The sequence below is a fragment of the Mercenaria mercenaria genome, chromosome 11 (genome assembly GCF_021730395.1).
Source record: "Mercenaria mercenaria strain notata chromosome 11, MADL_Memer_1, whole genome shotgun sequence".
Taxonomy (NCBI): domain Eukaryota; kingdom Metazoa; phylum Mollusca; class Bivalvia; order Venerida; family Veneridae; genus Mercenaria; species Mercenaria mercenaria.
Window position 1 is genome coordinate 50,931,869 of NC_069371.1, and position 24,032 is coordinate 50,955,900.

Here is a 24,032-nt window from a genome sequence, read left to right on the forward strand (position 1 = left end):
CCCAACATGACCGATCTCTATAAGACATTTGCGCTATTCCGCTCTCCCCGTCGGCGAAAGATGCGTGTTCGGCGGTCGGCACCACGGAGATTGGTCCGAACCTCATCGACAAACAACACGTTTGCCCAGTCAACCCTGGTAAATTATAGGTCACGCCTGGCCCATTCTAACCTTGCTCGTCGGTGCCAAGGGGTGAGAACTGGAATCTACCGTGGACAACGGGATCACAAACCGACGGCAATGAGGCAATTTCAAATGGTCTTTGGGGCTGCATGACGGTTGTGTGTACCTACGGTCTGTCACGCTGACTCGGTTGCAGGTATGAATCGGTTGCGTAAGTGGGACAAAACAATGTACCTGTCTTGGTGATGCGTTGTTACTCTCCACCAAGGATGGTGTACGTGGTTCGTTAACAACACCGTTGAAATTTTGCCCATAACTGATGGATGCTTGTATAATGCCTATAGAAGACTCTTGCAACCTGAAACAGTTTTAAACACGCGTTAAAACCATACAAAAACAAGCAATTATGTGTAATTTTAAAAAATCGATTGCAAAAAGATTATTTTATTACAAAGTACAACGTACCTGACTGGCATGCCGGTTTTGAGCATTCCGACGGCTCTATCCCGTTCTTCGATAGACATTATGGTCAGCTTTAATGTTTTTACTTTAGCGCATAAAACAAAGAATCGATTGAAATATTTTGTGTCAATTTCCATGGTTTGCACGTGATTTTCGAGCCAAAAGTTTAAAAGTGAACCATTCGTTCCGCTTGGGCTCCCGCGACAGTGGACACGAGTTTTACCCGTATAAATCGTTACATCTTGGTGTTCAATAAAGATTTGTCTTTTTCATGTAGATCTATATAACAGTTGCTAAAAAATCGCATTTTATAAGGTGTCGGTTTATAAGTGTTTTCCGGGTATGTTAATTTAAGGTAAACAACATCATTAAACCCAGATTCCTACTTACAGTTTTTATTACAGTTTTTATTTTGACTTTGCAGATTCGCGCAGTTTACAATAAAGTCGATACAACTATATCAACTGTTGGAACTGGAGTGGTTGGACAGTCGACTAACAATGGAGTAAATCTACCACGCACTGATGCCGTCAAATAAAAATAATCATTTTGCATGCATAAAATTTCGTTCACGACATTACTCATGCATGCATAATACAATCGCCTGTTTCTTACAGAACTGAACTGCTACTGTGAAACTAAGTAGCTTTGTCTGATAACACATAACATAAGAACAATATTGTTATCTTTTCATTGTAACATAGATTGCATCATCATTTTAGTAACATGTGTTAAGGCTTTAAATGTGGTCGCAAGAAACTTTGATTTAACTAAATATGCACGAAACAACGCTTCTTACAACCTCTCGATGCTTCGCCAACATCTCTCGCAACAAACTCACACGTCTCGAATAATCATTATGTTGTAAATCAATTATTACAATATTATATCATTAATTGCAATAAGAATAAGTAATACAAGGATATCAATTCATTTTACTAACTCCGCCCATGTCAATACACATGATTTAAAGCTGATATCATTTAGAAGTTTGAATTTTCCTGATATAAAAAAGGTAAGAAGCATTTAGCACAGCAAACATAGTGTGATCTACACATTTCAAAGTAGGTCACAAATATAACCTGTTGTGGAAACATATAGCAGATGGATAGCTTAAAGATACACTAAATGTTAAAGCCCAAAGGGCAACAATGTCGAGCCCATTATTTGTTGACAGACCGCCTGAATTACTAAATTATTTCAGCCAGTTAAAACAAGTTCCATTTCAATACCTTGACACAAACTATTTAACAGTGATCATCCACAAAACAAAAATAAGTTCCCAAAAAAGTCTTACCAGAATGAGATTACACATAAAAATTTGTTGTATCATCCATGTTGTACCACAGTAAAATGGTGTTGGTTTTTCCTTATAGCTAATATTTGAAAAAAACTTACAAAATTAGCTATTTACATGAACAACAGAGGGAAGTAATTCTAAAAAAAAATATAAATCCACCAAAAATATATTTCTTAGGCCACAAAACAATCTTTACCAGGTACAGATATGTCAAAATACACCTAAAGACTTGACGTACCATCCATGCTGTACCACAGCACAATGGTCTCGGTTTTTCTTTACGGTCAATAATAAACATACAACAAAGGGAAGTAATTCTATCCAAGAAGGGATCTGCTAAATAAAAACAAAGATCGATTTATGCATGTTAAAGTTATGGCGTAAGATCTTATATGACCTTTGATCCCTAAGTGCGACCTTGACCTTTGAAATAGGGGTGTGGGATTTGTGCGTGACACTCCGTCTCATTGAGACAAACATTTATGCCAAATAAAAACTATCGTCAAATGCATGTAAAAGTTATGGCCCGGACAAACTCTAAAGTGACCCTTGACCCCTAAGTGTGACCTTGACCTTTGAGGTTGGGGTCTGGAAGTTGCGCGCGACAATCTGTCTCATTGAGGCAAACAATTATGTAGAATAAAAAGATGTCTTTATGCATGGCAAATTACAGCCTGGACTAGCTCTTAAATGACATTTGACCTACAAGTGTGACCTTGACCTTTGATATAGGGATCTAGGGGTGGTGCACGACACTCTGTCTAATTGAGCAGAACATTTAAGTCAAATTAAAATAAGGTTGCTCAATACTTATCAAAGTTATGGCCCGGACAAGCTCTAAAATGACCATTGACCCCAAACTGTGACATTAACCATTGCGGTTTACGTGCGACACTCTATCTTATGGAGGGTAATATGCATGTCAAAGTTATGGCCCGGACAACATCTAACATGACATTTGACCTCCAAGAGTGATCTTAACATTTGAGATAGGAACATGGGGTTTGTGCATGACACACTTTCTTATTAAGGTTAACATTCATGCCAGATATATAAAAAATTGTTCCAAGAATGAAAAAGTTATTGTCCGGACGAAAAATATATCCGGACGGACGCACTAACGCACATACACTGAACAGCCATTTGGACGAATACGTAGCGGGCTCAACAAAAACTATAGGAATTTGGTAAAAGTAGGAAAGGGAATGGTAAATAGAATTGGGGAAAATAAAAGGAGTGCGTAAAAAGAAGTAACATCACCAACACACAAGCCAATACACGTAACACGTCACATAAAACGGACAAAAAGCAATTTAGTTTATACTAATTTATTTAGATCGATTGTGACCCATGGGTTAAATGGCCGACACCTTAACCACTACACAGTGTTCCCCTTTGACAAAAAGGGTAGGTCAAATAGCGAACCAAATTTAATTCTGTTTTTAAGATATGGCAAGATTAAGAAATCATTTTATTTCTGTTATTTTTTGCTGCCTATTAATAAATTCTTGATATTTATATACAGTCATTTTCTTTATTTTTCTAAAAAAATTATTACGGTCATCAAATGAAATAATATGATATCAAATGATCACTCCATCTTTTTTACAGTTTTGATATTCAATTAACAAGATATTTTCTTATTATGTGAGATTTTTCATAAAGGTTTTGCTAGAAATATGGACCGAAGATATTTCTAAAATGCCGAAGGGGTATTAGAAAATCTGTTAAGTGTATATTACCAATGTTTAAGCACGAATCTTGAATTTAACTCACGTCGCCTAGCAACTATAAAACTGACCACTCCAGCAATAACTGCTTGACCCCATAGTAAGGTTTTGCACCTAACACCGATACACTTTTCATTCTTTGCTCTCATAATTATTCCAATTGTCTCATAGAATGATTAGTATTTGTGATCTGCACTACAAGACTAAGTGACTTTTATTGGATGCTAAGCAACTATTCCCTAATCCAAAATGAAGGTAGTTCATAAAGACTGATAGATCGTCCGTGGCGCAGTGGTTCGATTCCCAGTCGCGGCTGATATCCCGACAAGGTTTTTTACATAAATTGGTTCTGTTTCCAACAGTATCGGCCTACACCGGACGTTTGGGATGTGAATATGACACATGTCGTGGGCTCAACAAAATATGCTGTTCATCCATTTTATGTCTGGATTTCTGTTGGCAACCCACGCTAAATAGGAAAACTATCTTTACGAAACTTCATCAGCAAGTCATCGGACATCTACGAATCATGTTATTAATAAGATGATATGTGAACAATCTACCAGTCTCTGCATTTGTAACTATAAATATCTGAAGATGTACTATGCTCATCCCTTATATGATTCAGGTTGTAAAAATATTCTTTTGAGTTTTAAAACTCGATTTTATATCTACTGGTTGCTTTTATTTTCATGAATACATACATATTACCAGTACCTTTATTAATTTATTAATTGCTTAACAATAGCTAATTAAGAAATGAACCAATTGTTTTGTTGGAATTAAGCCAAATGAGATAAAACTCCATCAAATGTGCTAGCAATTTATGGTTCCATGGATGATTACAGATTAGGCCTATGTTATGTCTTTCATTTTGTATATACGACTTCCAAAATTTACCTTACATTTCCTTTCCACATTTACAGAAACTGCACACAGTATTTGAACCAGCTTCCTGGTCATTCAGTTTACCAGAGAGAACAACTGTGACGCTATCTTAATAACGTTCTCACTTACTTCATGGCGTTACGTAACTTTGGCGCTATTCCTTTTGCGGACAAAGCAAACGAACGTCATAATTTACCAGGGATCGAATAGGGAGAATGTAAACATTTTCATTCTCTAAAGGGCGCGGAGTATTTGAGATGGCTTTTTATGAGTGCAGTGCAGTGTATGTCGTAAATGACATTTTTTTCTTTCGATTTGCAAAATTTCAATTTTTTATTTTTAATGTCTGATCTGGCCCATAAAAATGGCATCAGATTTCACAACACAAACGAGAAAAATAAGTTTCACTAAAAAATGTAGCAGGAAAGAAATCAAAGAGCAGAAAAGAAAGTAATTTATGTCGGACATCACGTTAAAAATTCCTTTCGTTTACAGTTTGATGAATGCACCAGAAAGAAAGTTACCTTTCTTCGTGTGTAATATTTTTTTTTTAAATATTGATTGATTATATTTATTATATTGTATGCATTGTTATTTGCAACATTTATTTCATATGAAAGGGAATATAGGCCTTTAATTTTAACAGTAATTCCGGATACTGCTTTGTAAAGTTAATTTATGCTGATTTCTAAACCCACTTTATTGTGTTGCTTTTATTTTACTTTTATTATATTAAGTAAGTTTTATACTACTAGTTCTGTATAAGCATTTGTTAAGGATTGTTGTGCATTTGAAAAGGATTGTTATATGATGTGTATCGCGTTGTAAGTCACTATGCAACTCCTTAAAGGTTCAAGGCTCTGTCATCTTAATGTAGGCATGGCTATGCACATTTCTCTTTCGGTAATCAACATCAAACTTATTACACAGTACGTACGTATGGAACAAAAATTACACAGTACATACGTCTGGAACAAACCGTGTCTTATATTTTTAGTTTTATATTTTGATTATTTTTTGAGTATTTAAGCAATAGCTGGCCTTTGAACCAAGATGACTTGCATTTTAAAGTATCCTTGCTCTATTATCTAATGTAGGTTTCTTACAGGCTGAACTTAGGCAATATCAGAACAATGGTCTTTTTTGAGAGGTGATTGATTGCACAACATTGTTTGTTCGTCCTTCCAAAATACCAGATGATCAGTATATGACTGTATATTGTAGTAAAGCTTTTATAGTTGTGATTGTGTTTTATTCATTGTACATCTTAACCTTTCCTCATCATTTAACTTGAAGGTATCATATAGAGCCAACATTCCTGATTAGAAATTTATGAGAGTAATGGTCTTGATAACATCTGAGCTAAGTTTGAAACTCTGAACAACTACATATGTCTAAATTTAAGCACAACCTTTTGTATGCATTACAGTTCATTCCATATACCGAAACTTAGAGGTCACTTTCGCATGGGTTATTATCAGTCAATAAATAGGTCACTAAATACAACAATAAAAATCCTGCTCACACTACAAAGGCAATTTTTTTCTCCAACATTCATGAAACCCTATCAGACTGTCTGTTTGCCCAGGATCTACAAGAAAGACACCAGTATCGTTATATCATCTCCTGTTCTATCAGTACTATGTACACTGCTTTATTTGGCACGGCGTTTCCTTTAGCAACTTTCGTACTTGTATGACATAGAGTTGCCTATGTTGTCTTTGTGATGACACTGGTCGCCACAAAATAAGCAAATCTGAATGCAAAGTGCAATGTCAGAAATGGAAATCACTGAATGGTTGAAGAGTTTTACTTCTGTGTTTGCATTTTCAAGATATTTACATTCACACTTGTGAGACTCAAACTCAATAAATGATTATTATAAAGTCTGAACATGTCATTTTCTAAATGAACGTTATAGACATTTTGAATTGGAATTAGAAAATTTCGTAGTAAAAGTTATTTTTGAAATTCTATGATAGTTGTTGTATGGTACTTAATTCCTTGTAATTTTATGGTCGAAATACCGGTTATAAATGGAGGGTTTATCATTAATACAGACCTACCACAGATATCTTAAACGACTTTAACATTTTATAATCCTCTGTTCTCAGTCAACCTTATTTGGGTTGATAGTCCTGGATCTTTACTAAAGATTTCCCAGTTATTGATCAAAAATCGTTTAGTCTTGAGTTGACTATAACATTGATCTTTGACTACATAAACCTCAACAATAAGTGTCACCTACTGCTCATAGACACTAATGCTTAAGAGTGTGATCGTCGTAGGTCTAAGCGTTATCCAGATACTGTTTAGAAACAATTTTAAGTATCACGGTCAGTAGGACCTTGACCTTTCACTTACTGATCCCTAAATCAAAACGGAGCATCACCTGACCACGAACAACCAGTGTATGACACTTGAAAGTTCAAGGTCAAACTTTTCTCCCTAAACAAGATAGGTGATGTTGGTACCAAAGACAATTACTCTTTGAGGTTTAACTACTGTAGACCGAAGCAGTTACTAGTTATTGACAGGGAACATTTAACTCGCAAAGTCTCTTAACCTTGACATTTGTCCTCCTGGTCTCTAGAACAGTAGCGGTCATCTAATGACAGCAATCATATTATTTTAAAACGGATGGGACTCCATGAAGTATTCATTAAAATGGCCGACTTCGAATCACTATGCCTGAACCGTTGTGGGTTGGAAATCGTGCTTTGGATAAATGTATAATTCTTTCATGTAGATTTTGTTTGTTTGTTTTGGGTTTAACGCCGTTTTTGAACAGTATTTCAGTTATGTAACGGCGGACAGTTAACCTAACCAGTGTTCCTGGGTTCTGTACCAGTACAAACCTGTTCTCCGCAAGTAACTGCCAACTTCTTCGAATAAATCAGAGGTGGAGGACGAATGCTTTCAGACACAATGTCTTTTGTCACATCGTCACGGAGAACATACGCCTCGCTCAGGTCTCGAACTCACGACCCCGCGATCCGTAGATCTGCGCTCTCCCTAGCTTAGCGGGCGGACTCTCTCTTGTGGAAGTCATCCAGCCGACTTGTGGGAGTTCGGTGGTTCTATCCGTGTGCCGGCTTGAAATAATGCTTGAAGGCGCACTTGGGTATCCACTTATAAAAAGCTGGAACGTTACCATATGATCTAAGATTGTGTCGGTTTGACGGTGAACGCAACAAAAACTAAAAAATGACAGAAGCGGTCTTTAATCTTTGGTAAAAATGTTTACCGACATACAAACCGACCGTTATGAAACCCCTTAAAGAGTGCACAAATGTGAATCAAACATCATCCTTGTATAAATGTACATAACACGCGTTGTGGAACCTGATTTCATAAGTTCTGTCGCCAACAACTTAGTTTATTCTTTTACAAGTTTTGCTCAGTTTAAGTATCTACATTTTATTATAGTGTCTAAGATAAATGTAGCAGTGGTAGAGCTTCTAAAACGCTACTGAAATAATGAACAAACTATTTATAGTGTGGCGTGAAATCCTTTTTATTTAAAGAACTTTGCTGCATGGTATGTTTACAAGAAGCGTTTAAATATGAACTACTAAAGGTTGCCCACATTTTGTTATGTTCAAAACCAGGCTTCGATTAGCTGTAACAATATAAACATTTTTTGAGCTTCTAAGGGTCCGTAATGCAATCTGAAATTTTTCTTGCGGTCACGTAGTCAACGTTTGTGCATTGACCTCACTAAGCCGTCACTAAAAGCCAACTGCTCGTGTCGCTTTCCGCGTTTCAAGATAAATGCTAAAGTCTCATTTAGAAATGTCCGATCTTTCAAAGTAATCCGTACCGGTTTCGTAAAAGACAGTCTTTGTTACAATGATGACTTTGTTCACTGAACTGCTTTAAAAGCATCACCTACACTGATCTAAATCAGTTTGGTTTTGATTCAAATTTTTCAAGACGATTGCATTATCTGTAACTAATACTTGAAAAACATCGTTTTTAAATGCCTTTTCACATAAAACAAAATACGTACAGAAACAATAGCAACAAAATGATACAATATTCAAAACGAAGCTATATAAGACATTTTAATTGATTTTATCCTTGGATTTCTGTACAATATAATGGTATTGTCTTATTTGAAAACTTAGTTATAAAATAAAAACTTTGTTATTTAAAAGGTGGCATTCAAAAATATCATTAAATATGCTTCAAACGAGCAAATGAACTAAAGTAAGTTATTCTTCATCATACGTCATCATTGATATCATCTGTATTTAAGTCGCCATTAGGCATTGCCAACTTACAAGCAGTGTCTTGTTCATTGTTGGCACTCTGCTGTACAGCCAAACCATTTATCAGACCGCTATTGCCCCCAAGCTGTTCATCAAATACGTCAGCATTGATATCAACTGTATTTAAGTCACCATTTGGCATTGCCAACTTACGAGCAGTGTCTTGTTCATTGTTGGCACTCCGTTGTGCAGCCAAACCATTTATCCGGCGGCCGTTGCCTCCAAGCTGTTGATTAAATACTTTAACATTTATATCATCTGTATTTAAGTCACCATTAGGCATTGCCAACTTACGAGCAATGTCTTGTTCATTGTTGGCACTCTGCTGTACAGCCAAGCCATTTATGAGACCGCCATTGCCCCCATGCTGTTCATCAAATACGTCAGCATTTGTATCAACTGTATTTAAGTCACCATTAGGCATTGTCAACTTACGAGCAGTTTCTTGTACCATGTTAGCACTCTGTTGTGCAGCCAAACCATTTATCTGTCGGCCATTGCCTCCAAACTGTTCATTAAATACGTCAGCATTGATATCATCTGTATTCAAGTCACCATTAGGCATTGCCAACTTACGAGCCGTGTCTTGTTCCATGTTGGCACTCTGTTGTACAGCCAAACCACGTATCAAATTACCGTCGTCTTCAAGGTTTTCATTCGTGGATGTACTACCAAAGGATCCCAGAGGATCATTTATACTCCTGAAAGATGCCAATTCATCTTCAGTGACACACGAAGCCTGCGGCTGGGAGGACTGAAATATCCCGGATTCCTGTATTGGTGACTTTTCTTCTTCCGCCTTTAAGTCGTCCATTTCTCTTTGTGTTGTCTGTGGTGTTTGAGGGGCTGAACCGCCTGTCTTTGACACTTGATGTCTGGAGTCAGTCCTACTGCCATATTCAAACAAGTTGTTATTGTCAGCTGAGTTGTTTGCAGTGAGGTTTATGTTGAAAGTAAATCCTGAAAGTAATTTAATTACTGATTAAGAAATTAATTTCAATTTCGTTTCGAAAAAAATATGCACGTGTATGAATGTAAACCTATGTTTGATACTATTTGTTAACACCAGTTAAATTCTCAATTCTGTTCACAGAAAGTATATTTGCTACTTTTTATGTGTAGTAGAGCTTTCAGTACAACCTAGTAGTACGTGCAGATCAGTGAATTAGATATGATTTGAAAATTTTTACTGGTCATTTTGCTTAAAAAATAAAGAGCACTAAATAAAAATGATTGGCTAGAGTTGAACAAGAGTAAAGTAGTATTTAATACATGCAGCAGTCATACTTAAGGGAGAATGTAATGTTAAACTACCATGTATATTTGGACCTTCAGAACGATCATCGAATACGGAACCCCCGGATCGTATGTTCGGGGGATCTTCTCTCTGTTTATTTGACCCCGTCTCCCCTTGTATGTTTTGCTCTTCAGAACAATCTCTTTGACTTGCATCGGTTGCGGAACTCCCAGATGGTATGTTCGGGGGATATACTCTCTGTCTATTTAACCCCATCTCCTCCTGTATGTTTTGCTCTTCAGAACGATCTCTTTGACTTGCATCGAATAAGGAACCCCCGGATCGTAAGTTCGGGGGATCTTCTCTCTCTCTATTCGACCCCGTCTCCCCTTGTATGTTTTGCTCTTCATAACGATCTCTTTGACTTGTATCAGTTGATGAACTCCCAGATGGTATGTTCGGGGGATCTTCTCTCTGTCTATTTGACCCCGACTTCCCCTGTATGTTTCGAACTTCAGAACGCTCTGCCCGGCTTACATCAGTTGCGGAACTCTCAGATCGTATATTCGGGGGATCTTGTGACTGTCTATTTGTTTCGCACTTTCCAGGTATGTTTTGTCCTTTGTAACGCTGTGTTCGACTAGCACCAAATACATTACTCGGATGTGGTATGTTGGGGGAATAATCTCTGTTTCTGTTGGATTCGGACTGTCCAGTACTGTTTTTTACTTCAGCTTGTTTGTTTTGTGTTTCTCTTTGCAGTCGCTGACTATGTAGTGATATATCTCTTGGTGGACTTGGTTTTGCTTGAAGATGCAACCTTTCAGTATCTTTTTCTTTATCGTCAATTTCAATCATGAGAGTCATTTCGTCATTCTTAAATTTGTCTTCATGTCCCTTTATAGACTGATATTTCTGTTTATTCCGACGTGTATATAGCCAACAGAGCAGCAGGATGAGCGCCAGGATAATTAAACCACCCTCAACACACGCTGCAATCATCCATCCTGAAATTAGGAACAATATTTTGATACATAACTAATTTTATGTAATCATATGTTAAAATTAAGAAAAGAATAATAAAGCGAATGTTACCTACTCAAGGTATGAGTTTGAATGAAAAACAGTGAATACCTGTATATCTAAAATAATAAGTAACATAACTGAGATCACCTTTAAAGATAGGCCTGCACGTTAGTAACAATATAGAATTTTGTTAAACCATATTTAAAGTGGAAATTCCGGCAAAAAACTAACGTCTTGCGCTTGAAGTTTTTTTTAGACCTATTTGATGACATTGGTCCTCCTGTCAATTTTTACATTGGGTTTCTATAGTATGTTGACATTTTCGCGTGTAAAAGTCCACAAAGTGGGTTTTCGTAGCAGTATGGCAAAATGAAATATAAAGATCTGTAGCCTTATTTTTCACATTTCTCCAAATAACAATTGGCAGTGTTTACATTGCTGCTCATTTTATGCTATTATTTAAATTTTTTACATCACAACCTATCTACTGTCAAAATCAACCTTAGGAAAGATAGAAGTGCCGACTGATTTTAAAACGGGATATAACAGATTCCCGGCAACATTTATGCATGCTACTGGCATAATGATTAACAGGTAATTATCTAGGTTTTTCATGACGCCCTGTTAATCAAACATGCAAAAATACCTTAAAGTAGTTTTGTAAAATGCTCCAGTAAGTAGACTTACCATTTATGTAGTCTTTGATGCAGTAAGGCATGTATAACTCATCATGGCTATACCAGTTTCCATTCACTGAACATTCCCATTTGTCAGGACCTCTTAAGCTGTAACCTTCGTTACAGGTGGCATGTATTGTATGCGATACCTTTAATCTCGGTATGTCAGAGTGGGGAACACCAGACCATTTTCCATTCTTAATTTTTGGAAGTGGTGTACACTCTATAACTAAAAGATAAAATATAAACACTGAACCGATATAAAAATGCAACACTTATATAGGGCTACATAAGTCAAAATTTAGTCATAGGTTTTGATTCAAATATACTAAGAAAGTTATGTCATATGCAATTAATTTCATTTTTGTTTATTCGCATAGCTATGTGATTTTTCAGCAGAAGAAATAAAAGTAATAAAACAACATGAAATCGCTTGAAGTGCTCACTGGCATCAGATCAGAAAAAAAATGCTTCCGTACGTGTTATACCCTACCCCTAGGTATTCTATAAGAACCATGGTCATGAACGGGAAAGTGCACTAACCTATTTTAATCGTTCATTTCTCGCCTAAAACGCGCAGTTCGGTGAATTGTTACCTAGCATATTAAACAAGTGGTTATTTATCTTCCATCATGCACCAGTCACATTGTTTCGATATTTCATATTGCAGAGATAATCCACATATTTTATGCTTTCGTCAACGTTAAAGAAAAACTTGCGTGACCTTACCTAATGAGCATCCGGTCTAGAGGTCACAGCAATGTGCACATATGTTAGGCGAAATGTAAACAAACAAAAACAGTAAGCAAGATATTCACAGTTTTACAATAAAACTCGAAATGATGAATGAAATTCATCTTTGATGTGATTTTGAATTCGAAGACATACATTGGTATTCATCTTTATTGTTTATTTAATTCAAATTACACAATTATGCTGCATATACACATTTTAGCGTACACGTGTATTTAGACGATGACTGACATACATTTTCACATCAACCAATCAGAATGGCTTTGTAATCTAGACCGGAACTTCACCAGGGAAGTTCAACAAAGTTTTTTGTGCAACGTTGAAAAAACTATAACTACGCGTTGTTTCTCTAAGATATATTGAAGAAATGTGAACAGTACACAATGAAAGATAAATTACCACTTGATCAATATTCATAGTACACATTTACCGAACTGCGCGTTTTAGGTGAGAAATGTACGATTGAAACGGGTAGTGCACTTTCCCGTTCATGACCACTGTTCTTATAGAATACCTGGGGGTAGGGTATAACACGTACTGAGGCATTTTCTTTCTGATCTGATGCCAGTGGAAGTGCTGATCCAATCAGCGAATGATTATCATCAAAATCAGTTTTAGTAAATTTTGTTTTGCCTATTGAAAATGGTTAAGATCAGAACAGTCTATTTTCGTTCTTATCTAACAATGAGTTTCGTGTGTAAACCAAAGAGCTCTCCCTAAGACTGATTTGTTGTCAACACCTTAGACTATGATACTTCGAATTTTCTAAAAGCGTAGTAACATTATCCCCTATATACCATGAGATAGGAAAAAAGTCGATTTTACCAATGTTTACATGTATGTTTTATAAGGATAATGTCTTCAGGACCGGCAGTCAATATAGAAAAACTTTTTCATCATTATTGACCTCATATATTGCATCGTATTCATCATATCGTTATAATATTTACGTGTGTAAATTGCTTAACCATTGCTTAACATTTTCAGATCAAACATTACATAATGTAAAACGATATTATTTATAGGCGGCTAAAACATTACACTTCATGATTTAAAACAATCCACGCAGGTCAGTTATATTATGAAATGTCAAGGTTGTGATTTAGCGAGTAGTATACGCGTGTAAAATAATTGATTACATCTTTCGCTAACCTTGGCACCTTGGCAACGGATCTGTCCAGAAACCTTGGCTGTTACACACTGTTGAGCTCGTACCTAATAATAGGTATGCATCGTCACAGCTGGACACAATCATATCACCGGGAACGTGAGGTGTTCGTAAGGATCCATTATGTTTTCCGTTTTCCACTTCATGAAGTAAAGGGCACTGTATTTCTGAAATATTTGTAAATTGTGTAAAACCATGGCTTTAAATATTCAAATTTTGCGTGATGTACACTGTCTTTTTGCAGAAAGAGGAAGGACAGAGATATAAACAGTGGTGTTACTACTACTATATATTCAGTATTAGAGACTACATGTAAAATGAGGTTGTACGCGTCTTGTAACGTCTTCATTATTATCTTTTATTCAAATATCAAGACAGATTTGAAATATTATCTGACATAAGTATAAACATATTATGAATATCTATTTATTTGGCTTTTACGGCGCACCAACACAGTATAGGTTATATGGCGCCAAACAGGACTACAAATTTTGGTTTCACATCTCATCTACATCGAAATAGAAACATGAGGTATAGAAATATTATGAATGAGCGCTTACTTCGACAAACTGGCAATTGGTTGCTCCAAACACCGATAGTACTGCACGTTGTCGAATCCGGGCCGATACGTTGGTAACCATGGTTACATACCTCACTCACTACGTCCCCTAATGAATTTGGAATGGTTGTAGACCCATTATGACGACCATTAGATACAGCTGGTAGCATCGGGCATTTTATTCCTGTATATAAATATGATTTGTAAGTGTTTGATTATGTGTCCTGATGCAATTACTATTTGTAAAACAAAACTTTCCGCCGTCAGGTAACTTGGGTATGTTATGCTGAATCTCAGGGTTACTGATCTGTACGTTTTACCTTTTAGCCCTAGGCTATGCTATTTAATACAATTTTTTAACCACATCAAGATGTTAGTTTACTGAAGCATTCTCCAGTTACTGACCAGAAATCGTTTTGTGTATTAAGGTCACTATGACTTTGATCTACTAACCCAAAAGTCAAAATAGCCATTTATCTTAACTATCAATCTATTCAATACAACGGTAAAGTGCTAAGTATTCTCTAAAGTTAGTTATCAATCGAACACCGTTTGAAGCTCACATGTAATTTAAACTCCAAAACAATAGGGTCGATTTACTGAACATAGGCATAAATTTTAGCAGTCATTGGCTAAAGAAATCGGAACCTAACCTCCAGGTCACGGATACATTACAATGGTATCTAGTACTAATTTTATGAATTTGTACGGCCAAGAATGCCCCAATATTACAATACATGTAGTTGAATCACCTACAGGCGGAATAAAATGTGCAGATTTTATAGGAAATCTATTCTGATACCAAGTATCAAGTTTTTATCAAAAACATAGTATTATTATGCATACACAAACATCCATGATTTTGAGTAAATGTTGGATATATAATATCATTCCTAAACAGTATCGTATTGGCTGCATTGGTCCTAAATACGAGATGGTTTCATGTAGATCGATTGCAATTTAGCTATTTTTTCACTAACTAAGAAGAAGCTTTAATTCTTTAAAAACATACGACATTTTAATTCGTTTAAAAAACCTGTGGGGTTCGTTTGAAAAGGCTTATTCCAGTTTTAACTTGTTTTTTTATATACTTAATGTTATGTCTAAATTTGAAACGATGGATCTGTAAACAGGAAATTACTTTAAAGACACTTTAAAGACACTTCAGTTACTCCAAGTGACACAATATGTCAAATGTATTTAAAGAAAAACCTTGGCAAGTGGGAATGTCATGTGACCATTGACCATACACCTTGCACTCAAGTGTTTTCGAACCAGAGATGTGATATCCGGGATCGCAGTTTATTGCAATGACGTCACCAGGCACTTGTGGTTGAGTCAATGAACCATTATGACTTCCGTTTCGTATCAAACCTATGTCCTTGCATGCTGTTTCTGCAACACAATGACGTATATTACCTACTTTGACGTATTCAGACTAAAGTGCTACTTACACTTCAATAACAAGATCTCTTTATTTGCATTATTAGTGTAAGATATTGCAATCTTAATATAGTAGATACTTATGTGCATATGATTTTAAGAATTAAGAAAGAAATGAAATATATAATATCTTTTTTTAAGTTACAATAACAAAATGCGCTCAGACTAATGAACTTGTCTACAGACTACATTCAATGATGCCAATATCCATCAAAGAACACATATAATGTGTTGACCTGATAATCAAACATGTCGAATATAAGTATTTTTAAGTTTAAAGGGACTGGCCTCCAGATCGACCGACAACCAAAAAAAATTTTTTAAGATATCTGGAAATAAATGCTATATTTCTTAAGAAGACTTTAAAACGCAATTACTGACAGAAACACTTGAGAATTTGCTGTTTTACTACTTTTTACGATGAAAATCAAAAGCTTTTGTAACGCTTTACTCCCAGCCGTAAACTATATCGATAATAAATATCTATATTTCGATGCCATAATTCACTATATCCGCTATTAAATAAGAGCGCTATTGGTTACGACGATGGGAAAATATCTTTATTACCGCGAATGTCAGGGTTTCGATTCCCTACGCGGTCATTTTTTGCTGGATTTGGAATTTTTGAAATATTTTAGAAATAAAAACTCATATTCTAATGTTCATTATATGACCTAACTTCAATTTGAAAGAAAGATTATTTTTAGCAAAATCTGGAGGTCAGTGTCTTTAAGAATACTTTTACTTATGTCGGTTCAATCAATATCATAACGTATAGATACCCTTCTCTTTCTTCCGTTCTTTCTGTATATGGAAATCTACGAATAAAGTAAGATATCATTCAATAAACACTTTGACTTAAAGCGATGTGTTAGAAATTGGTAGAACAATACAAACAGAGTAACTGCTAAAGTAATACATAATAATTAAAAACAATAATGAAAAAAAAGGTAAATTTTAATTACCCTTGCTTTGTGTCACAATGAACATAAGCTCTGTAGATCTATTTTAAGAACAGTTACAACCAATTCTACAATTCTACCTGGCCCCCCATCCTCCTAGTAATTTGCTGTTACCCATTTACAACTGCGTCGACTAGGCAATCGTTATAAATTGCTTTGACCTAGGACAAATCGCAATGGGAATAGCAAGGAGTCGTACCCGTGGACTTCCCCTCTTTTAGAAAACTTCTTAGCCATCTATAATTTCGAAAGTGGTCAAGTTACTACATATGGATTTTTTCGTATTTTTTCTTCAGTTTTAACGTGTAGAAATTCTTATCTGAAATGCTATGGCTATTCTTCCTTCTCGACCAATGTGGTCTATCTAGAATTTGAAAGTTATAAACTAAGGTACATGAAATTCGAAATTTCGAAATTAAGCTTGGCATCTAATATCAGTTATTATCATTCATACTTATACACCATCTTGTGCAGTTCTGTGGCAGTGCTGGTTCGAGGCAATCATCAACAATTTCTTGGCAATTTCGGCATTTTCTTTCCCTTTCACTGCAAAACTGATCTTCTCCATGTCTAAAACAGAGATACATATATTCGATTCTTGCAATCTTAGAAGAGTATATTGATTTAAATATTAATCACCGGTTCAAATACACTACATAACTGCATAAAATTTATGGACTGTGTCGCTGATTACTGTTTTACTAAAAACTAATTTAAAAAAAAATCAATTTCTAATCAAATAAATGATATTGTAACAAAGGCAAAGAGTGTTTGTTTGTTTCTTTTTTTTTTTTTTTTTTTTTTTTTTTGTTGTTGTTTTTCAAATTGTCTTTCAAAAGCCAAAAGTTTGCCACTTGAAAAAAAATTCGTATAATTTTGCATGGAAACTTAAGGTTTTAAAGATATTAAATAAAATGGGTGTAATGCGAATAATTTATTTGGCTACAAAATAAATAAACCTACACATTACATATATCAGAAAAGCAAGTGAAAAGTTGAAGACGGTGAGGGCTTTCAGTGCTAACTGTCTGGCTAGATGCGAGTGCGGCAGCTACTGTAAGTATCAGGAAGTTGTTACGTGTGTTGCACATACTGTAAAAGAAATAAAATGAGATTAAAGTTTGTTAAATAATATGTAAAAACATTTCAACAGGAGGACCATAAAAGCAGTGAGTCATTCCCCTGATATTGACTGTTGTACCTAGAGTATATGGCGTTATAAACTGTATCACGGTAGGTTGGTTTCATCAAGACAGATTCTTATAGGTGATTTCTAATGTAACTCTTTTTCTATTATTTGATATACTGACTTGGATTCTTGTAAAAATGTCCTAGGGGTCTTTCTTTTGAGTTGACCTTGTGTCCTAGTTTTAGATAACGTTTTGAATTTTAACTAGATTTTACACAAACTAATATTCCAACTAGGTTCCATTTATATTAATATAGAAATTATGGTATCTAGAGTACTCGAACGATTTCTATGACCTGACTTAATGACCTAATTTCAGACCCCCCATATGGCCCTGTTTCAAAATTAACCAAGCCTTCGTAAAGGTAAACAACATGACCAGGTTTCTTACAGCTAAAAGAGGAAACATGGCTTAAGATGTTTCTATGATAAGACCTATTGATATACACGCAGTTTATAAACACAGATGGCCCACTCTAGAAAAAGCCTAGAGTTGTTAAAAATCGTTCATTAAAGGATTAACAAGGTTTTCTTAAGATAGGATCTGCTCTGTCTGTGTTAACATTTTTATATGACTTGATCCAGCGGCAATGCATTATAACCCCATTGTACCCGTTTCAGCCTTGACCTAGTTTTTAAAGGGACAAACATTCCGATCATGCTTCATATAGACGGAGTAGTTAACAAAGTATATCTATGATTTAAACTAGTGACTTGTTTTAAACATAAATGGTCCTGTTTTAAATTTGACTACAATTTATAAAAGCAAACATTCTGAAAATTTGTCATATAGATATTGTTTTGCATTTAGCGTGTTATACAAAGCTCTTCTATAAGTTTATCCAGTGGCCTATTTTCAAACCACAGATGGTCCAATTTAAAACTTGAGCTAGACTTCAAAACGACAAAAACTATTCTGACCACTATAGATAAAAAATACTGCCTCTACAGTGTTAAGGTTTTGTTATAATTCGACCTAGTGGCCTAGTTTTAATCATACATGACCTTGTAATCGTGCCCTTAATTGTGTTATAAAGACAAACATTCTGATTTGGTTCCATACAGATCAGTTCGAAAATATGCCCTCCAAGCTGTCTGGCAGGCTTTGGCATAGATCAGATAGATAATATGGCAGCCAGAGTGTTCACAATATTTTTCTATGATTTGACCTAATGACCTAGACTCTGAATCCGATGTTTTTACATTTCATGAAAACAACAGACCTAATGTCGTAGAGAGCAAGTAGAAATAAGACCTCAAGGGTGCTAACATTTGACCTAGTATAATTGTTTTGTTTTCAAAATAACCAGCCAGTTTCAAACTCGTCCTAGATTTTCTGAAGGCAAACATCAGTTCTTACTAGATTTCGTAAAGATAAGGTAGATAGTATGGCATCTAGCATGTTATAAATATTTTATGAGTTGACCTAGCGACTTTCCTTTTGATCCCTTGTGACCAAATTTTGAACTCAGAGACTTCTTTTAAGACAGACATTCTGGCAAAGTTTATCAAGCATCAAGTATGAGCCAAGTATGCGACCTCTATAGTGTTAATGAACCAACAGTTGACTTCAATTTTCCTAAAACGCTACGCATATGATAGCGGGTCACGTTCAGATGACCTTTCTTACAGCCAATCACAGCGGTTTTGAAAGCGAAAGTAGAAGTGTTGGATCCATGGAAAACAGTTTTATTTTCCTGAAAAACAAGGCTTTCTCATGTGCCTATAAATTGTGTATACATAAGCACAAATAATGAATGGAATAACTAAAAACATAGATGTAACAAACAGATAATAACACGAGTCTTAAAAGGCAAGTTTTAAAAAGCCGGAAGTTTTTTTTCAAGACCTGTGAAACTGGAAAATAATCTAGATTCTTTGATTATTAATGTTCGGAATATTCTGATTCGTCAAACTAAAAATAGCGACATTGAAAATCCAAAGTTGACTGTTCTTTTGTTTCTATTAACACAAAAAAAAATCATTTCAATATTAGAATGACTGAATTACTTACTTGGTAAAATTCAGTCGAAGAAATCACACTTCGAAATAAAAACGCGGATGGAGTCATGATACTAGCGTTATGTATATTTTTCTTTAAAATAAATATACTTTCAGAGGAAATAGGAAATGCTTTACACAATGGTAAGCTTCTTTGGGAATATATATTTTGTCTCATATTACATGTAGTTCAACTATCAATGTTCTATTTTGTAGAAAATGTCGAACTTGTTCTTCAGAAGTATTTTTTTTTCTGAAGCATTGTTTTGGTTTCTTATTTAGGTACTCCTAATAAGGCGTAAAAAATAAATTGTTTGTTTCCAGAAAACCGACCTACCCTAAAACTTTGGCCCGACCCTAAATATTTTCATGGCCTTTGAGAATATCTTTTCAACTTTTTCACAAAAGGTTGCAAAACTGCACTTTTTATGCTTTAAACATGGTCAGTGGTTTTAGAAATCAACTTACTGATGCTCTAAAGGCATTAACCTCTTATCGGTATTCATTTGTGGCACAAACATAATTTCCAAAACGTCTCAATTAATAAACAAGAGGGTCATGATGACCCTGAATCGCTCACCTAAGTACTATGAGCCACATGTTTAAAATGCAAAACTAATGCTAAGATATTACAAAATACCTCAGTAGGTCACATTCATGGTCACTGAAAGTCAGTTTTAAGATCAGTGTGCAAAACTGTACATGTCATCCAAATTTCAAGGCTGTATCTTAAAAAACAAGAAATTAGGTCAGTAGGTCAAGGTCACGATCTAGTGACCCCTAATTACTTGGGGTCATCAGGTAATTATAATTAAACAGTCTAGGAAATATGATCTGATAATTTCTTAAGTATTTATTCCTATATAACTCATATAACAATTGACCCCCAGGGCGGGGCCTCTTTTCGCCCTAGGGGCATAATTTGAACTTATTAGAAATCCACTAGGCAATACTACATACCAAATATCAAAGGCCTAGGCCTTGAACTTTCAGACAAGAAGATTTTCTTTCCCTATATAAGTCTATGTTAAATTTGGGACCCCCAGGGCCGGGCCTCTTTTCACCCCAGGGGCATAATTTGAACAATTTTGGTAGAAGACCTCAAGGCAATGCAACATAACAAATATCAAAAGCCTAAGCCTTGCAGTTTATGGCAAGAAGATTTTTTAAGTTTTTTCCTATATAAGTCTATGTAAAACTTGAGACCCCCGGGACTGGGCCTCTTTTCACCCCAGGGGTATAATCTGAACAATTTTGGTAGAAGACATCACGGTGATGCAACACACCAAATATCAAAGCCCTAGGTCTTGTGGTTTATTTTTTTAAATCCTATATAAGTCTATGTAAAACTTGTGACCCCCGGGGAGGGGCCTCTTTTCAACCCAGGGGCATTATTTGAACAATTTTGATAGAAGACCATAAGATGATGTCACATGCCAAATATCAAGGCTCTACGCCTTGTGGTTTTGGAAAAGAAGATTTTTAACCTACCTACCCTAATTATTTAATCATGTTACCAGAAACAAAGATTTTTTAGGCCTAATTAAACATGGTTAACTTATATATTGTCTTAAAAATAGCAGTTGAAAAGCATTTCTACTTATTCTTAACAGTTTGGTATATATTTAGTGAAAATCAAGGGCTTATGCGGCGTAATAACATAAACAAATATTTATCTGATGGACAGTTTCAGAACGCTTTACATGAACTTTAACAGATTGTACACACCCTGGTAGGAACCCACAAAAAAAACATGACTTATAATCCACAACCAAAACGTGATTAATGCTGGTTTTCCAAAATCTCCAACCAATCCTTGTAGGAAACTGGGATCCTAGAGGTGAAATCATTTATGACGCCATGTGTACTTTATGCAATTGAATTTTGCTATTATTTAGAAGTAATTTCGTGACCTACACTCAATATTAACGTTTGTTTGTATATCAGCTTAATTATAGACCCCACTGGTATCCCATATGGGTGACTCCTCAAGAAGGCTGTTAGTAGTATTAGTAAGATACAAAAGACGCTCCAATTCCAGAAGCTTCCCTGGTTCTTTACCGTGTCAGGTGTAATTATCCTGATGTTAGTAACTTTTAGTTGGAGGAACGGAGGCTCGAACTCACGACCCCTGGTTTCGTAGTCAGTGTTACCGCTGGACCACTGCGTCCGCTCTTCAGTATTAACCTCGTTTCATATAGTATATGAGGCAAAAGTAATAAACCCATGTGTTGAGAAAGTAAACGTAGAGGTTCTGTCATATTCATCACTTATGGGCCGCACCGTAAGAAAACCAACATAGTGCATTTGCGACCAGATCCAGACCAGCTTGCGCATCCGCTGTTCGCTATCAAACCCTATTGCAATTAGAGAAACCGTTAGCGAACAGTATTGATCCTGATGTTGGTTTTCTCATGGTGTGGCTCAATGTTTTGCATCGTTGCTATACAGACAATCAATACGACGGCTTCTTTAAAGGTATACTACATTTGAAAATATGAATAATTACTGTGTTTTTGACCCCACATGACCCAGTTTCAAACCTGACCTAGAAATCATCAAGATAAACATTCTTACCAAGTTTCATGAAAATAGGTTCATAAATATGGCCTCGAGTGTTAACAAGCTTTTCCTTTGATTTGAGCGAGTGACCTTGTTTTTAACTCTAGATGACCGAGTTTTAACTTGGCATAGAAATCATCAAGATAAATATTCTGACCAAGTTTCATGAAGATAGGTTTATAATTGTGGTCTCTGGTGGTAACAAACTTTTCCTTTGATTATGACCTAGTTTTTTACCAAACATGACCCAGTTCCACCCTTTGCCTAAAGACCATCAAGATAAACATTCTGTACAAGTTGTTTCAGATCAAAGCATAAATGAAACCTCTATATGGCTGAAAGGGCCAAAATAGAAAATTGTGCCAATTTCAGGGGCAGTAACTCTAGAATCGGTGATGGAATCTAGCCGGTTTTCAAAAAGAACCGAGGTCTAATTATGATTTCAAGAATGTGTTTACAAGTGTGGTTAAAATCGAATGTAAAATGGCACTTCTATCATGTTTAAAAGGTAAAAATTAATACATTTTGGTTCTTTCAGGGTTCAGTCAGCGGCCGTAACTACGGACCCTATGATTGGATCTGACGAATTTATCATAGAATCCAAGATCTATTGTTGTCAAAGACATTTTGCAAGTTTGTATTAAATCAAACCATAAATGAAGTTTCTATATGGCTGCAAAAGCAAAATAGCAAATTTTGAACCTTTAAGGGGCCTTTACCTGGAACACATAATGGAAAGTGGCCAGATTTTGAAAAGAACCGTGATATTATGCCAAAAAAGTTGCAAATATGATTAAAATATATTGCAAAATGTGGTCTTTATCATGTTCACTACCAAAATATCAAATTTTGGCCCTTTAAAGAGCCATAACTCTTGAACCCATAAAGGGATCTGGCCAGTTTTCGAAATGAACCGAGATATTATGCCAATACAATTTGTGTGCAAGTTCGATTAAAATTGGTTGCAAAATGTGGTCTCTATTGTGTTCACAAGAAATTGTGGAGGGACGACGGACGGACGAAGGGCGATCACTAAAGCTCACCCTAAACAGTACAGGTAATAATGTAATATTAGTATTAATAGTGTTAATTTCAAAACACTATTAGTGATATTATCCATGTATCATACTAAATAACAACTGTGTAAGAAAAGATAAAAATGCCACTTTGTATGATATACGTTAAAATAAATTTTGTATTCAAAAAAGTCATTTATTGAGACTTTCATAGGCGATATGTTTGACAATGAAATATATACATATATATCAGGCTATAACATGAATGAAGGAATTTGGCTGCACACTTAATTTTTTTTTTAAATATATATTTTTTGTACCTTGATTGCCACTCAAATTAAACGACATCACAGTTAAGGAAAATTAATTATACACTTACATATACAAAATATTCATCAGTTTTACTCCACATAATGTTTATAAACAGTAATAAGATTTTCCCTATATATCTATATATAGATATAGATACTACGATTCATATACGGATTTTCCCCGTTTCTAAAAATACTAAAAATGCATAAATTATGTTAATAGTAGATCTAAATTATTTACACGAAGTTAATGTCGCAAAGTTTATTAAAGTATAGTTAAACTTTGGAGACAAATTTCCGAGGTAAAATAAAACACGTTAGTACAATGAAGAAGTATCTAATTTGGCCTAG

The 24,032-nt window shown here is 35.3% G+C and overlaps 2 protein-coding genes across 2 annotated transcripts in view; one reads left to right on the forward strand and one right to left on the reverse strand.

Annotated features, from left to right (window-relative positions):
* LOC123531454 (gamma-aminobutyric acid type B receptor subunit 2-like) overlaps positions 1 to 4,907 on the forward strand; it is a 28,337-nt gene extending 23,430 nt beyond the window's left edge. The window contains exon 12 of the mRNA XM_045312430.2: positions 1,010 to 4,907. Coding sequence (XP_045168365.2) covers positions 1,010 to 1,123 — 114 coding nt within the window. The 3' untranslated portion in view covers positions 1,124 to 4,907. The remainder of the gene's footprint in view (positions 1 to 1,009) is intronic.
* Positions 4,908 to 8,730: 3,823 nt separating this feature from the next.
* LOC123531452 (uncharacterized) lies at positions 8,731 to 23,824 on the reverse strand. Its single transcript, XM_053518096.1, has 10 exons — positions 23,750 to 23,824; positions 17,566 to 17,694; positions 17,057 to 17,172; positions 16,423 to 16,458; positions 15,410 to 15,592; positions 14,199 to 14,381; positions 13,623 to 13,805; positions 11,728 to 11,946; positions 10,092 to 11,021; positions 8,731 to 9,737 (listed from the first exon to the last, which is right to left on the reverse strand). The coding sequence occupies exons 1-10, from the start codon at positions 23,764 to 23,766 to the stop codon at positions 8,731 to 8,733; spliced, it is 3,003 nt and encodes a 1,000-aa protein (XP_053374071.1). The 5' UTR covers positions 23,767 to 23,824.
* Between the last annotated feature and the right edge of the window lie 208 nt (positions 23,825 to 24,032).